Source organism: Schistocerca cancellata, chromosome 2, assembly GCF_023864275.1.
Source record: "Schistocerca cancellata isolate TAMUIC-IGC-003103 chromosome 2, iqSchCanc2.1, whole genome shotgun sequence".
Taxonomy (NCBI): Eukaryota; Metazoa; Arthropoda; class Insecta; order Orthoptera; family Acrididae; genus Schistocerca; species Schistocerca cancellata.
Window position 1 is genome coordinate 606561532 of NC_064627.1, and position 18926 is coordinate 606580457.

The 18926-nt window shown below is 37.2% G+C and overlaps 1 protein-coding gene across 1 annotated transcript; it reads right to left on the reverse strand.

Annotated features, from left to right (window-relative positions):
* Positions 1-291: 291 nt before the first annotated feature.
* On the reverse strand, positions 292-18897 carry LOC126162262 (lethal(2)neighbour of tid protein). The gene is made up of 2 exons (XM_049918653.1): positions 17408-18897; positions 292-1339 (listed from the first exon to the last, which is right to left on the reverse strand). Exon 1 carries the CDS (start codon positions 18746-18748, stop codon positions 17426-17428), a length of 1323 nt encoding a protein of 440 aa, XP_049774610.1. The 5' UTR covers positions 18749-18897; the 3' UTR covers positions 292-1339; positions 17408-17425.
* Positions 18898-18926: the final 29 nt, after the last annotated feature.

Below are 18926 nucleotides of genomic sequence, written 5' to 3' on the forward strand. Positions count from 1 at the left end.
AAACACCACAGGCAAATGCCAACATGGTTCCTAAGAAAGGTCACAGTCTCTTCCTTCCCACATCCTTCTTCAAATATGAAAGTGCCCTTTTTCCAATGACCACTATATCAACAGAATATTACATTCCAATCTTCCTTGAATTTAATTTGCATGTTTTTGGATTCCACATCCAAGTTTGTGCATTTTTGGGAAAGAAAATTTCTGGTATGCAATTATTTGTTTTATCTCATTTTCAAGAGACGATTAGAACTGGTATTAATTACCTTCTACAAATACTCATTAATAACCATGTTCTTTAATTTTTGAAATTTATTGGTATATAATCATTCAAGACTAGATAAAACACTCCATACAATACAAAATTCAACATGTGATACAAAATGTGATGCAGTAACTAATAAACAAAGCACCACTATAAAAATAGGTACTCTCCACATTTATGGAAATGTTGATCACTCATTTTAATCAAAGGGCTATTATTTAACATTATGACTTGTTGAAGACACAATAGTATTCTTACAAAACAGTCATTTTGTAAAGTGCAATATAAAATGAATATGCTTCCAAATGGCAATAAGAATACAAACTATTATATATTTTATATGTAACCCCTGTACGCAACAAATATTTTGAGCTAATGTTTCTTGGGTACACACATCGGAAATTTTCCACCAACATATCAGTCTAGTGGCATAATATGTGAACTGTCTCCACAATTCAACTAAACCTTGACAATTTCAAGTAATTTCCTTTTTGTTTCAACCAGCAAAAATGGTCCATAGATCACCATTTTGAAACAGAAAAATGTCTACAAAAATATTATGACTCAAATATTATTTTACATGTATATTCACATATCACAAAAATATGCTTTCTCCTATCAGAAACTGCAGTGCCTTGTAGTTTCAAAAAAGGAATAGACACCTTGTTTTTAAAGATAAATGAAATCACAAACAATGAACAAAACAAGACTTACAGAAAACGATATCCCGCTTAGGTTCAATTAAGATTTCATGTTAAAAAAGAATCTGAGAAAATTTTCATTTTTCACATAATTCAGCAGCATTCAAAGTTCAATTTCATATCTACAGAACATGGAACACAATAGCAGTTAAAATATTTTGATTGTTATACATTAATAATCAAATTAGTTAGAAATTAAAACAAAAACATTAAAACTTCCACAAAAATTTAAATACAAGCAATAAAACAGAGGAAAAGTAAATATCATTTCTGGTTTTAGCAGGTGAAAAAACAGACAGCAGCATTCAACTCAGTAGAGAATTTTCTTCAGTAGTTAAAGTCTTTGGTATTCAGTAACACAGTACAAGGTTAAAGCCTGTGGAATAAAACACAAAGCATAAATAAAATTATAATGTATAATTGAAGAAAAATGATTACGTAAAAAATTGAAAATGTTAATGCTCTAAGAGGCAAGTACCTCTGCAAGGACACACTTTCAATTTGTTTGTTTATTTATTTATTTTAGACACAATTAGTCAGAAATGAAGAGTGTGAGAACCATTGTATTAGTTTCAATTGCAGATTTAAAGTAATGGTAAGAAACTTCCTCTTGCTAATAAAAATTATTGTACAACTTAATAACATCAACTACATAAATATAATGAAATAACAAAATTTAAGAAAAGCCGTGTTAAGATTTTTCTTGCCCTCAAAATATTTCTTATTTTCAACATACAATAGTTTTCTGGAAAAGTAAACAGAAGAAGAAACAGTCAACTAGCAAATCTTATCACACTATTGTGCAAGCTGTTTCATATTATAATTTTCTGGTATCGTCTTAACAGTTCACAAGCCAAGTAATAAGACAGTAACTTCCAATTTTCTGATTATGTGCTTATATGATGTGGATGAAAAAATGAACAGGTATAACAAGGATCTATCAAACATTCTTTCCTGTATGTTGAGTTTTCATTGCTCACTGAATAAGTATCAGTTTTACAAAACACATACATGTATAGTCAATATTATAATTAATGAAAGAATTACATATGGTTAGGATCAAAATGAAGATTGTAATGGAATCACTGAAATACACTCCTGGAAATTGAAATAAGAACACCGTGAATTCATTGTCCCAGGAAGGGGAAATTTTATTGACACATTCCTGGGGTCAGATACATCACATGATCACACTGACAGAACCACAGGCACATAGACACAGGCAACAGAGCATGCACAATGTCGGCACTAGTACAGTGTATATCCACCTTTCGCAGCAATGCAGGCTGCTATTCTCCCATGGAGACGATCGTAGAGATGCTGGATGTAGTCCTGTGGAACGGCTTGCCATGCCATTTCCACCTGGCGCCTCAGTTGGACCAGCGTTCGTGCTGGACGTGCAGACCGCGTGAGACGACGCTTCATCCAGTCCCAAACATGCTCAATGTGGGACAGATCCGGAGATCTTGCTGGCCAGGGTAGTTGACTTACACCTTCTAGAGCATGTTGGGTGGCACGGGATACATGCGGACGTGCATTGTCCTGTTGGAACAGCAAGTTCCCTTGCCAGTCTAGGAATGGTAGAACGATGGGTTCGATGACGGTTTGGATGTACCGTGCACTATTCAGTGTCCCCTCGACGATCACCAGTGGTGTACGGCCAGTGTAGGAGATCGCTCCCCACACCATGATGCCGGGTGTTGGCCCTGTGTGCCTCGGTCGTATGCAGTCCTGATTGTGGCGCTCACCTGCACGGCGCCAAACACGCATACGACCATCATTGGCACCTAGGCAGAAGCGACTCTTATCGCTGAAGACGACACGTCTCCATTTGTCCCTCCATTCACGCCTGTCGCGACACCACTGGAGGCGGGCTGCACGATGTTGGGGCATGAGCGGAAGACGACCTAACGGTGTGCGGGACCGTAGCCCAGCTTCATGGAGACGGTTGCGAATGGTCCTCGCCGATACCCCAGGAGCAACAGTGTCCCTAATTTGCTGGGAAGTGGCGGTGCGGTCCCCTACGGCACTGCGTAGGATCCTACGGTCTTGGCGTGCATCCGTGCGTCGCTGCGGTCCGGACCCAGGTCGACGGGCACGTGCACCTTCCGCCGACCACTGGCGACAACATCGATGTACTGTGGAGACCTCACGCCCCACGTGTTGAGCAATTCGGCGGTACGTCCACCCGGCCTCCCGCATGCTCACTATACGCCCTCGCTCAAAGTCCGTCAACTGCACATACGGTTCACGTCCACGCTGTCGCGGCATGCTACCAGTGTTAAAGACTGCGATGGAGCTCCGTATGCCACGGCAAACTGGCTGACACTGACGGCGGCGGTGCACAAATGCTGCGCAGCTAGCGCCATTCGACGGCCAACACCGCGGTTCCTGGTGTGTCCGCAGTGCCGTGCGTGTGATCATTGCTTGTACAGCCCTCTCGCAGTGTCCGGAGCAAGTATGGTGGGTCTGACACACCGGTGTCAATGTGTTCTTTTTTCCATTTCCAGGAGTGTATACAGCAAGTCTGTTTGCTGCATATAATGAAAATGCTGCCATGCCCAGCAAACCTCTGACATCATCCACAACATGCTCTAAGGTACAGTGACCATACATCTGTCAAAAGGGGGGGGGGGGGGCATTTTAACAGCTGGAAAACCTCAGCAGACCTAGGCCACCAACAAAAGATTTACATAATACCAGGAACTATCCTACAGACTGCTGTGCTCAAACAGTCATGAGAGAGAATAACTGTTAAATCCATGTGGGCAAGAGAAGTATCTCGCAACCAACATGTGACAAAGATCATACTCTGCTGACAGTTACAAACCAGAAAAAAACACTTTAATTTTGTGTGACTAAGGTGAAAGCCTCCTTTTCAATGACACACATAAATAAAAATATTGTCACGAGAACCAAATTAATCAGCAAAACACTGTGAAGTGCATTGCAGATGGTACTTAATATAGTGCCACGTGTTATAGTTTCTTCCTGTTCCAATTTTGTATAGAACACAAGAAGAAAGCCCCTTTATATGCATTTGTGCATGCTTTAATATGTATCATTTTGTCTTCATGGTCCTTTCTGGTAACAATACACAAGAAGATGAAAACTATCTCCAGATTCAATTAATACTGGCTCTCAAAACTATGGAAGTGAGTATTCATGGGATAAATGTGTCTTTCTTCAAGCATCTGCCAGTTCAGGAATATCAGAAGTTCTGTGACCATCTCCTGTCAAACACACCTGTGACTATTCATACTGCCCTTTTTTTTACATGTTCAGAATCATCTGTTAGGCCTATTTGATATGGTTCCTATAAACTTCTGCCATTTTCTAAGATGGGCTGCACAAGGGTTTTCCAAGCAGTCTTCTTTGTAGATTGAGAGCTTTTTCCCATTATTTTGCCAATAAATCAAAATCTACCAGTGCCTTAACTGCAAATGAGCATATGTATCCATTTAATTTCATATCGCTACAAATTGTTACACCCTGGTATTTGTACAAGTTCACTAATTCCAACTGTGACTTGCTGATGTTGTAGTCATAGGATATTAGTTTTCTGCATTTAATGACATGGACAATCTTACATTTCTGAACATTTAAGACATACTGCCAGTCAATGCACCACTTTGAAATCTAATGAATATGTAAGTGAATATTTGTCCACCTTCCTTCAGATAGTACTTAATTTATAAATGACTTCATCTGCAAAAAGCCTGACGTTACTATTGTCTGACGGGTCAGTAATATACAAAAGGAGCAACAAGAGTCTCAACACACTTCCATTGAGCACACCTAAGTTACTTCTACTTATGCCAGTGAGTATTCATTCTGGAAACATCCCCCAGGCTGTGGCTAAGCCATGTCTCCGCAATATCCTTTCTTTCAGGAGTGCTAGTTCTGCAAGGTTCGCAGGAGAGCTTCTGTAAAGTTTGGAAGGTAGGAGCCGAGATACTGGCAGAAGTAAAGCTGTGAGTACTGGACGTGAGTCGTGCTTCGGTAGCTCAGTTGGTAGAGCACTTGCCCGCGAAAGGCAAAGGTCCCAAGTTTGAGTCTCGGTCGGGCACACAGTTTTAATCTGCCAGGAAGTTTCATGTCAGCGCACACTCCGCTGCAGAGTGAAAAATTTCATTCTCGAAGTATAGAATCTGACAGGGATCCCACTGGACACTGGGGCTTTATTTCCATTTTAATGATTTCAGTCGTTTCCCAACACCGCTGTTACTAATATCTATTTCATTCATCTTTTCAATGCTACTACAATTAAATTGGGACAACACTACTGGATTTTCCTTTGTTAAGGCATGCCTGTAAGATTGATTGATTAAAATTTTACCCTTTATGTGGGCTTATTTTCTGAACAGAAAAAGTCAGTTCTACAGATCATAAATAGTATGAGAAAATGATGGCTACTGAGTGTGTCTAATGTTACTGGAAATTTTGAGACAGAGATCACACAGAGCTTGGCCAGAGACGGTACACTTGCAGCTTATCATTATCTTCCACGCTTTGAGTCATAACACTGGCATTAACAACAACAGCATCATATCAATAAATCGCACAGGCAATTGGCTATAGTAGAATGATAACAGAATGACTGATGACAAGGTGGGCTCAGGAGAAGTGTGTGGAAAGAAGAGTCCTTCCAGAAGGAGTACACCACGAGAACGAGAAGATTGCAGGATTGTTCGACTGGCTCAGATGAATAGATGGATGACAACAACTGAAGCCTGAGAGGGAGGTACAGGCACAGTGTAATCACAAACTGTTAGTCACAGGTCACTGGAGCTGAGATCTCACACTGCAATGCTCTGACACCACACCACGGACAATAAAGACTCACAAGACATAAAGCTGGAGTTAATTAAGACATTGAGTGCATTTCGTGGTGTTCAGTGAAGACTTTCACTTCAGTTTATGGAGAATATAATGAAACCAATGTGTCTGTAGATGCGCCAGTGAAAGGTCATAGGAAGCAGCGATTCTCGAGGCACATACCTCTTGCACCTACTGATTTGGTAAATGTTGAAGGGAAGCTGAATACGCACCACCATGTGGCAAGGGTGGTAAACACTTCATGATCAGGGTACCAAATGTCACATACAAGCTGGATGTCACATTCCTGCAGTTTAGGCCACAAATGCTAGTTAGTTAGTTAGTTACATGTTCAATGGCTCATTTGAGTGATACTTTTACTAATATGATGGGAAACAAGTCAGTTTATAGGATCTGTGTACACAATTAGTTTTAACATAAATTAAAATTTTTTTTTGTGCTACTCATGCAACTACAATGTAATTAAAAGCTATTTTTTAAGGTACCTATCTTTAATATAAAAAATATATATTCATGGAATAGGAGTTGTCCAAAAGAAAAGATTCTTGGTTACATTTAAAAAATGCTTTGCTATCTGTAAGACATTTTGTGTTATTATGCAAATCAGCAAACATTTTTGTTGCTGCATATTGAACCCCTTTATGATGAACTGACAGCTTTAATAATGGGTAATAAAGCTCACATTTTCCTCTAGTGTTGTGGACATCACTATTCCTCTCAAATTATGGTACATTATTTATGTAACATTTCTGTAGCAAATATAAATTGTGATCATGCAGGTAAAGTGCCCAGGTCCTTCAAGAGGCACCTACAATACGACTGCAGGCGAACACCATATATTACTCTTACTGCTTGCTTCTGTGAAATCAATACTTTCTTTCTAAGTGATGAGTTATACCAGGAAATTATTCCACATGACATTATCGACAAGAAATCTGCAAAGTATGTTACACAGTTGATTCGGTTCTCTCCAGAACTAGTAATTATACGAAGAGCAAAATTAGCTACATCAATTTTTAGTATGATTCTATTTTTTGTACAGGACTGAGTAGACTATGTTTTCTCAAAAGTTGGGAAGAGTCCATTTTCTAAGACCCACTTCATAATTCTTTTAAAAACATAATTACGAATATCTTCTGTTTCTTTCTCTCCAACAGGACTTATAACACTAGTATGGATGCTAAAAGTATTCTGCTTGATGAATGTTAAATGAAATTAATTTTCATTAAACAGGAACTGGACACTGTGGTACTCCCTTCACGATTTCTCCTCCGCAACTTAAATTTTCTGTTAATTCAACACTGTTTGAATTACTCAGAACAAATTCAAACCATTTGTTTGCAATGCCAGCTGACACTATTTTATTATTAATGACTTATGCTGTTTTAAATGAATGCATAAATAGCATTCTCACTCAAGCAATCCTTCTGGAAACCATACTGTAACATCTTATATAAATTTTTCTTTGGAGATGTGAGACTTCTCTTGAGTAAATTACTTTTTTGAATATTTTGGAAGACGACATCAATGAGGAAAGTGGACTAAAACACAGTCTTTCCTGTCAGCCTTTCTTATAAAAAGTTTAACAATGGCATATTTTAATCTGTCTGGAAAAATTCGCTGTCCCAGCAATGTATTGCATACATCATTAAGGACATTAGCCTACTTATTAAGCTCGAACAACTCTTCAGAATTCTGTTTGAAATTGCTTCAACACCATATAGTTTTTGTTTATTATAACTTTTATAAATCTAGCAATTTCAGTCAAGGATGTTGGTGCTACTTCTAGTTGCCTAAAGTTTCATGTAATGCCATTTTTGAAATATTCTCTTGCTTCTTTAACTGAACTATTGAGTCCTATTTTTGCTGCTACATTTAAAAGTGATTATTAAAAATACTTGTAACTTGTGAATTGTCAGTTGCTAGTTGAAACATAGTATTTTAAATTAAACATTATGGTATCTTGTACACAGAGTGGTTGTCCTGTCTACTGCTTCACAATATCTCATACACTTTTATCTTGTATCATCATTCGTAATTTCTGTCAGGATGTGCATATTTCTGAACATTTTATGAATTTTCTTAAAATATTACAGTATTTTTTGTAGAATGCAAATAACGTCAGATCCTGGCTACTTCTGAGTTTTCTATAAATCACCCTCTTCCTCTTAAATCACATTTTAATCCCATTAGTTATCCATGACTGACTTGTTTCTTTTAGTGGAATTTGTGGATAACTTTTTATGAAAGATATTTTCAAATACTGGCACAAATTTGCTATAGAATATATTGATTTTCACATTAGCATATCTTTCTGTGTATACCTCATCCCACATCACTTGTTTTCTCTTATTCTTAAAACAATGAACCCTGTTCTCATTAACAATTCACACTGCTTCCAATCAACATGCTTTTGAGCTCTAAGGAACTACATTGTTTATTTTCATTAATTGTTTATCATGAGCAGATTGGCTATTAACAATTTTCTGTACATTAATTGTTTCAGTATGAGCCTGCATGTGTTGGAAAATTCACTATTTAAATCTGACTGAAACAGCCAAATAATGATTCCACTTCATTTATCCCGTCAGAATCTTTTAAGAAATTTATACTGAAATATCCAGAAACTGCTGGTTCTTTTGACTGACAGGTAGCTCAATAAGGTATCTAGATTTCTCATAAATTGCTAAATGTTCCCTAGAGGAGACCTGTACGCTGTTACAATTACAAGACAGATATTCTGCAGTAACTACTCACAAGCACATGCTTCTGTTCTTATCTACACAAAAACTGCCTGTTTCAATATTTTTGTCTTAGTGTCCAACTTTTACATATGTTGCAACTCTTCCATTTACCTTAGTAATATATAAGCACCGTTATCAAACTTCTTGAGGAATGTACAAATCCCTGACTTGTTAGCCCAATCCCTGATTTGCCATCCATAGAGCACCTGTGGGATGTGGCAGGAAGATATATACTTTCATACCAGTCTCCAACCAGTAACTTCATGAATCGGCATTGCATATGTTTCAGTCATGGCACAAAATTCCTCAAGATGAAATTCAGAGGCTGTGTGCTTCCACGTCACAATGAATACAAGACTGTTGTGACACTTACAAAATTTTGAATACAAGAGCGTACTTATGTTTGAGAGGAACACACTTCATACTGATTTTGATGACTGGACATCAGTTCTGAATGGGATGAAAGTTCACTCAGTTAATTCCCACTATATGGACGAATACCTCCACTAAGTTGGAAAAATATCAGACTGGGGTTTCACAGTTTAGCACATCTCATTTACTTCAGTGTATAAACAAAGATGTAATTCAAGGTGTGCAGGTAGTGTTTTCTGAAGATGATTTGCTACCTGGAAGAATGTCACCAGTAATGATAATCTATGTCAGTCTATATAGATACTCCAAAAGCCGTTGCATGCAGTGTGGCGGAGGGTACCTTGTACCACAACTAGTCATTCCCTTTCCTGTTCCACTCATAAATGGAGCGAGGAAAAAATGACTGTCTATATGCTTCTGTACGAGTCCCGATTACTCTCATTTTGTCTTCACAGTCATTACACAAGAAGTATGTCAGTGGCAGTACGATTCTTCTGCAGTCTAAGATTCAATTAAGTTCATAGAGCAAGTCCGTAACACTCACATGGTGATCGAACTGGTAACAATTCTAGTACTATGCCTCTGAACTGTTTCAATACCTTCCTTTAATCCGAATTGGTGGGGATCCACCTGCTGCCCTGCAACTGAGCTTAAGTGCTCATTCCATTGCATATCACTTTGCAATGTAGTGTTTAGATATTTGTCGTGACTATCAAGTAGCACAGCACCAATACTATATCTGAAAATTGTAGGATTGTTTTTCCTATTCATATGCATTAACTAAAATTTTTCTACTTATAGAATAAGCTGCCATTCATCACACCAAACAAGAAATTCTGTCTAAAGTCATCCTATATCCCCCTACAGTCACTAAAAGGCAACACATTCCCATACACTACAGCAGCATCTGTAAACAGCTACAGGCTGCTCCTCACCATATCTGTCAGATCATTTTTGTATATACATAGCAAGAATGATTCTATCACACTTCCATGAGAAAAACCTGACTATACCTTTATTTCTGATGAACACTCGCCATCCAGGACAGCATACTGGGTACAATTACTATATAATATCTTCGAACCACTCACATATCTGAGAACCTATTTCGTATGCTCAGACTTTCATTAACGGCCTGAAGCACAGCAGTGTGTTAAAATACATTCCAAAAATGTAGGAACTTGGAATCTGCCTATTGTCCTTCATCTATGACTTGTGAGAAAAGACCAAGTGGACTTTTGCACAAGCAATGCTTTCTAAATACATGTTAAGAGACAAACTAACTCAATACATCAAGATAAAAGTCAGGTTGAAAAGAAATTGCAGATATGCATATTAACATTTGACAGTAAGAAATTTCCTCAGCATGTCATTATTTACAGTGCCAGATGTAAAATGTCAGTGTATATTCTAACAGTGGAAATATATTGTAATTTCTTACATTATGACCATATTATTAAACAGTGTAGACTACAACAACACTGTGGTAAATTTGGGAGACATCATGATCCTGAAAAATTAAGGGAACATAATTTGTACATATTCACTGTGGCAAAGGACATTTGACAACAGACCAAATGTACAAAGAGTACAGCAGATGGCAAATATATGAAAATGCTGCATGCAACAACCTATCCTTTAAAAGGCTGACCTTGCCATTAAATTCAGACTGTATGCAAGAAGGCAGTAACTGTTATAAGTGAATGCTTGTCATAGAGAATGTTACAAGTTCCCCACTGCAGGCTACTAATCACCTGGTAGGCAAACAATTCTCTAATGCATATTGAAACCATTCCCCAACAATCACATGGAACAGATGCCACAATTAATGCACGTGCACTACATGGACAAAGATATGTTGTCCATCATATTCCTATTTGTAGTAGAAGAATGGGAGAAAGTCTTGTACACAATATCAACATGTCTTATAAAAGCACGTACAGCATTAACGCAACTCTGCAATATACCAACTTATTTCGACACTTGTGGAATACCAGTCTCCTATAGGACCTAACTCTCACAGACCAGAAAAGCAAATAAGACCTACAACAGCTCAACAGGCTCAGAATTGAGGAAAAGTTAATATTATCTTTAATCACAATGATTCTGGAACACGGAAAGATTGGTGGTGACATTGGACTGCCAACAATTTGAGGTTTTTTTAAAAAAAGCTGCCAATTTGAGATTATAGCTTATAATAATTCAAAGAACTGCTGCCAAACATAAGAATTTTCATTTTCCCAATATAAGATTACTCTTAAAATATTATAAACAATGTAAAATTTCGCCTCAGCAACTGTTGCCATGTGTGTGTGAGTTGTGTGTGTTCCAACACCTCTATTTTTAAATGTTCTTGTCTGCCACTCAACACCTCCTCTAAGTATTGAGTAGCAATCTAATGTAATTCATATTGTTTTAAAAGATTACAATGTGGTTATGATCATTGAGAGATCAACTGTGATCCCAGCTGCATGCAGAACACCAAATGCACTCAATCTCACACTCATTTCAGTAGAATTTAAGTGGGCAGTAAATCTCTATTCCTTAGGGACAGATCACTACAATGTAATCACGGAAGTTAGAAATGAGGTGAAAGTTTTTATGTAAATATTATAGTAACAGTGGCTGGAACATACAAGAAGCCAACCGAGAGAAATACAATGATATTAAATAGGAAAGACTAAAAGCTACATATCCAAAACTTTCTGGTCAAGAACGATATAACGAGCTACGCATTACAATTACCAACACTGCATTCAGCTCTACACCAAGTCAAAAAATACTAGTCACAGACTGAAGACATGGAATATTCTAGAGGTTCAATGCATGTAAGTAGACAAATGTTAACTGAAATTTACTGGCATAATTTTCCAAACAGTGCAATGTATTAAACTCAATAATGGTCAGAGCAGAGTTCATCACAAACTTAAATATCCAATCATCAGCAGTCGCATGGTACCAAAACATTTATCTAGCAATATTTTCTCCTTGAAAAAACTATCACTGTTTGTCACACAAATAAATATGATACCCAGCTAAAACAAGCTTATAGTTCATCTCCGAGCATTAAAGAAGAAAACTAGCACAGCTCCTTGGATATCTAGACCAAGCTTCTAAAATTATGTGAGAAAACTTAAAGTGTGCTATTCTGCTTTAAAACTCATCATAAAGAACAATAAAAACTTCCACAAAGTATTTCCACACACGGTGAAAGCATAGCAGCAAAGAAAAAATATCTGTGTATCAGAGATTCTTATTGCATATGACTCAAAGTGTATTTTGAATGTCTCACAACCATAACTGGAATACCACCAGAAACCAACACACAACAACTACTGCTCGAGAGGTAGAAGAATGTTATACGAGATGTAAAACAGTAAATATTCTGTGAATGAAAGCATACTACAATACTGAATTTAATGAGAAACATATTTAACATGCCAAAGAAGCTGTCATCAATGGTAAAATTACTCATATTCCACTCACATACATGGACTTCATGACAATTATAAATGCAGCGTAACTACGTTGTGTTGTGTGTCGTCATGGTGAAGCAGTGTATTTCAAATGGATTGTGTTTGCTGAGGGTGTGTTGGAGTATGTGGTGGCACTCTTTAGTGTGAGATGTTTATGATTATAAATTGTTTGGGAGTGTTGTTACTGATTAATTGCATTGCTATAATGCTGTTTGCAAGAATAATATTTGAAGTGTTTGTGGCAGGTTGTTAACAAGTTAGTGTGACATTGGCAGTTATGGGGAGTCGATTCATTTTCAGTTTGTAATCATTAGTGCAGTGTCTTGTTTACAGCTGAAAATTTAAGTTTCATTTTTTGAATGTTGTGCATATGACAAAGAAGTATGTTAGTAGGTCACTGCATGCCGCAATGGGGGGTGACATGTTGACCATGATTAAATTCCTACAGTTGGTAGGTTTAATTGTCAAGTATGTGAAGTGTCACATTTGTGGAGAGGGTACAAGTTTGAACATGCAGCTCTATCTCTGACAATGGACCCATATATGTGGTGTTGCCAGCAGGAAAATGTGTGAATGTGTGTGTGTGTGTGTGGGGGGGGGGGGGGGGGCAGCTTAGTTTTTTGTGTTGGCTGAATTTGGTTGGGAAGGGAACTTTTGTAGTATGTAAAGTCTTTGTGATTATATTCGTAATAGCATGTTTCCTCTATTTCGAAATTGGTGCTAAAACAATTTTTTTATGATATTGTGGGTTGTGTTGTTGACAATTAAGTTGGATTGTGATTGTTAAGTATCATGTGTTTGCTTTACATACACTGGTGAGGATATGTCTTTGATATTTGGTATTTGAGTAAGTTTTGTGTTATGGTACTGTACACTTAGTTTAGTGATATACTTAATATGAAACATTCAGTGCCGAATTAGTCAAAGTGTGCGTGATGTTATGGTATCATTGATTTCATTTGAGCTACATAGGTCCAGTGAAATTCATGATACTGGTTTCTGAAACTATATGTAGGTTCACAGTATTGTGACTCCATTTGAGGTATATGGTCAAGTGGAATTTCCAGTATCTTTTTTTTTTTTTTTGGATTTGTGGTATTGCAGACTTTTCTCCTCTATTGGCATTGTTGTATATTTAATCTGGCCCTACCCAAAAATCCCTAACTCCTGTGTCGTCTTGTTAGTTTCATGTTACTTCTGCCATTAAAAACATTTTGTATTATTTGTGCATGTTTGTGTGCGTCATGTGTGATGTCATGATCGCCATAACGTATAAGTTTGAAATGTCCGACACCTTGATGATGTCATGTGTCAAAGTCAACAGGTGGTATCACGATCTTCAGTAACCCAACAAATATTCTTTCGCTCTGCATGATTTACTGCAAATGGAAATTCATTCAAAGTTGAAAAAGGGTTATAAGGAATTTGCTCCTTTATTTTCAACAGTTAAGTGCAATGATCAAAGATAAATGATACAGTTGACAACATAGGCATATCAAAAGAGTGTGGTGGCACATGTTGTAAGGAGAATTTACTATTATTAAACTTTATGGAAGATGGCAGGTGTAAAATACAGAGAGCGAAAGGCTATTTACAATTTGTACAGAAACCAGAAGGCAGTTATTAGAGTCGAGGGACATGAAAGGGAAAGAGTGGTTGGGAAGGAAGTGAGACAGGGTTGTAGCCTATCCCTGATGTTATTCAATCTGTATATTGAGCAAGCAGTAAAGGAAACAAAAGAAAAATTCGGAGTAGGTATTAAAATCCATGGAGAAGAAATAAAAACTTTGAGGTTCGCCGATGGCATTGTAATTCTGTCAGAGACAGCAAAGGACTTGGAAGAGCAGTTGAATGGAATGGACAGTGTCCTGAAAGGAGGATATAAGATGAACATCAACAAAAGCAAATCGAGGATAATGGAATGTAGTCGAATTAAGTCGGGTGATACTAAGGGAATTAGATTAGGAAATGACACACTTAAAGTAGTAAAGGAGTTTTGCTATTTGGGGAGCAAAATAACTGATGATGGTCACAGCAGAGAGGATACAAAATGTAGACTGGCAATGGCAAAGGAAAGCGTTTCTGAAGAAGAGAAATTAGTTAACATCGAGTATAGATATAAGTGTCAGGAAGTCATTTCTGAAAGTATTTGTATGGAATGTAGCCATGTATGGAAGTGAAACATGGACGATAAATAGTTTAGAGAAGACGAGAATACAAGCTTTCGAAATGTGGTGCTACAGAAGAACGCTGAAGATTGGATGGGTAGATCACATAACTAATGAGGAGGTATTGAATAGAATTGGGGAGAAGAGAAATTTGTGGCACAACTTGACTAGAAGAAGGGATCAGTTGGTAGGACATGTTCTGAGGCATCAAGGGATCACCAATTTAGTATTGGAGGGCAGCGTGGAGGGTAAAAATCGTAGAGGGAGACCAACAGATGAATACACTAAGCAGATTCAGAAGGATGTAGGTTGTAGTAGGTACTGGGAGATGAAGAAGGTTGCACAGGATAGAGTAGTTTGGAGAACTGCATCAAACCAGTCTCTGAACTGAAGACCACCACAACAACAACAACATGCTAAATATGTCACATATGCAAATACCAATTTTTGTTATGAAGAACACAAATGGTTACGATTTCTTACTATGGTTGGGACATTTTTATTCCAATGAAGAGGTTGTAGCATCCATAAATAGGTGTCTTGCTGAACTTCATAATTCAGTAATTCAGAAATGGGACACACCCACTAAAAAGATGTTCAAGAAATGGCACTGATTTAAAAGAGAAAGTGATTTTCTCTATCAGAACACAGTCTTTCACTGCCAAAGCCATAAGTTAATTCACTTTTCACTCATGAGTCAATTTCCCACACAAGATGAGGCTGCTGATTCACAACACTGTATTCCAGTAAAAATAATTTAACTATGTTGAAACACAGTCTGTGACAGCGCACCTCAGAAACAGAGAAGGGCTAATGTGTCATGACATTAAAATCATGTGTAGGATTTTTCCCCACTGCTTTCTAATATGGAAACAGAGCAGGTTACATATTAAAAATGAAAGGCACTAAATGTATGGCATCACATGCACCATGGAGTGCTCAAATCAGAGAAGACTACATAACAAGTTTTTAAAAATGGACACTCCCAGGTTGATGAAGCTAATGTGTAAGCACATTCAGAAAAGAACGTTCTATGTATTAGTACTATTCCCCAAACTGGTAAGGAAACAACTACAAAATACGGTGATTCATTTGTGAACAAAAACCAAAGATTTATACCAAAATTACCACTCACGAAGAAAATAAAACGTGTTTCTAAGCCCTGAAGGTTTAACATGCTAATACAGTAAATATATCTAGTGCTAAAATATGGTTGTGTAGTAGTCACCTATTACGTTTTTTACCTCGCAGACTATAGCAACAATAGCAGAACCCTCTTAAACATTACCTTTGTAGAACTTTAGAGACATGTAGGGTCTATGGTCAAACTAGGAACAAGGTGTGCTCATTTCACTCAGTTGGAGGAACACTGAAAACAAAAAAGTGAAGGTCCTGGTCACATCCTAATTACAACTGTTATCTTTCAGGAAGGTTCATCATATCTTTTTAATTTTTTGTACACAGATATGGTTGCACAAAGCTCTTAATAGAACTCAATATACCAAAAGAAAATTACTTTACTAAAATTCAGATTATGGGGATCTCGGCTTAATGTTATGCTTGTGCTGCCACTGGATCACAGATCTTATTTATCAGACTACTGACATTATAGCATTGAAGCCATTAGATTGTTTGGTAGATGATACCTGGAACAAGATTTGTTTAATTTCTTTCCTTCACCTTTCAGAGACGGGTACACCAAATGGCTGTAAGTATGCGCCTGTGGATGCTTTAATCTTTCTTGTTAGTAAGATAACTTGTCTTTAGTATAGATCCTGCTACCAGAGTTTACGAACGTAAAACACTCTCATTGAAAGATAACATAGATTCTCTTCAAACTTTTTGTTTGTTTCACAAACCATTCCACATTGTTCAGCCTCCCACACTGGCGGACAGTATTCAACGATGGGTAATAAAACTGTCTTTTAACTTATTTTGCACATAAAGAAGCTCTAGTTACCCAGAATTCCTCCAATAAGTGTAGTAGTTTGCCACATGCTTTCCCCAATTCAAGATTCTAAATTACGTTCCATCTCTTGTCACTTTCAGTAATCATATGACACTTAAAAACAATTATCTTAGACAGTGGTAATATTACTGATTTGTCACTTGGTTCTGTTTTATGGTTCCTTTAATGACCACCTTTACTATGGCTCTAACAGCACCTGACTTCTTTTATGGCTATCTGCTCTGGTGTTTATGCATTTCCTCTTCCCAACAGCATAAACCTGATTTAACAATTTTGTTTTAAGGAAGTGTGTACTATATTGTTATTTTCCAATTGTTTATATGTTCTCTGTAGATCCATCACAACTTTACTTGTGAAATGCATGACAGTCAATCACGGCTACAAATTTCAATAACCCTCTCACTTTATGGATCATCTGGAGTTACTTTCTAAATGTCACTGACCGTTTAAGACTCGAACATGCGGGCTGAGAGTTGGGCAGATAGAGAAAAATAATCCCTGTATCTTCCATGCCTGTGACATGATATTATATTGCACTGCAACTTAGCAGACAAAGTAAAGTTTAAGCAAGTGTGGTTTTGTATGTAATAAGAAAAAATAAGGTAAGCTAATGTGCATGGTATACAAAAGATCTCATAAAACAATTATTATCCAATTATTTAATGATTCTTGGTTTAGGACCACTACTCAATAATTCTCAGTCACTGTTATCAGATCTTTCATAATAGTTCTCAACAAACCAGAGTTACTGGGAAAAAGAGTGTTACAACAGTTAACACTGAATTACTTGTCACCCTTTATTAATAAAATTTATAAACAGCATGTAGTCAGACACACAATACCATACATAATAAAATGTTTCAAAATTTTAAGTACCATTAAAATCTGTGATGATTATTTTGTTTTTGCTGTTGCCTGGTTCCTCAGCACTTTGTTTCTTTGAAGTCCATATAAAATGCATATATGACACAAATGCAGCAGCACACTACTTACAGCTGTTGATGGGAAAGTGTTCCAACATAATTCAATAACACCTAAAATGCATAATCTCCAAACATCAGAAAAAGGTGTAGACCACAACAGGTAAGGCAATGAGTGGAAATACCACACATAAAACTGATAGTGCAATGAACGACTACACATTATACCAATAAAATTTGAAGTGAACATTGGAAGCAGAAACAACTGAGAAACAGTCTTCATATCTATCTTTTCTTTATGTTTCTTCAGCTGAGGTTGGATGTCATTTTCAAGTGCTTTCAGGCTAGCATAGCTACGAAGGTACACCAGTGATATATCATAAAAATATGCTAGAAGTGCAATATGCAACATCAAGAGTGATATATGAAAGTATGGACTAATGAAAATATTTTCTGGCAAAAATCTCCAGTTAACTGTCCACTCAAAAAGAAATACACGGCCAAGATTGAAAGCACCCTTTATGTAAGCAAATGGATTAGTCAATATAAATGGAAGACCAAGAATTATTTGTACAGAAGCACATATAAAAAGCTGAACTATCGTGCCTCGGACACCAAGAGATGTCAAATATCCTACAAGTAATGCTGGTGCAAAGAGTAGAATATTCATCTTGACAGACACTGCCAGGCTATAAAAAATACTACCTACAGTCCACCTGTTGTCCAAGAAGTAGTTCAGCGAACCATACAATAATATCATAGCAACTGGGTCATTAAATAAACGAAGGACAAAAATTGAGTGGATTCTGTAAGATGTACAGCATACTAAAATTAGCACATATGGTGGCACTTTTTGACTCTTGTGATAAATTCTAAACACTAAACACAACAGTATAATGTAGAATAACGCGAATATATATTGAGCTTGCCTAATGTTTTGACCGCGCTCTGTAATATAATACAGTAACATAAATATGTATACAAATCCAGCTGGGTAAACAAGAGGTCCTGTATCTCCCTTCAGGTACGTATAATCCAGTGTACCATTTGCGACCCCCTCAACTTCCTGCATGTACGCTACCCAATCTATTTCTGTATATCTAACTGTGTGTATAACCACAATATTCACAAAAATTTCAGCGACAATTAGCAATAAACCCACAACCGGCAATCTCTTCGGATCAAATAGTAGAGACAACACAAAATCTTTGGTGCAGTATTTATTTTTAACAGCGTGAAATAATTTGATAGCTTGGTTACGATGCTTCTGACTTTGTCCCATCCCTTTGCTTGGCATAATTGTGAATCACTTTCGCACCAACGCTACACAAAACAACGATACCACATTCACGTTGCACGCCACAGAACCCCAATTTGCACGGCGCACGCTGTAAATTTTCGCAGTCATTCATTTGTTTAAAGCGTTGACGGTGCAGGTAACACTTAAAATGTAAATATAATTTTGCGCTGCAGTA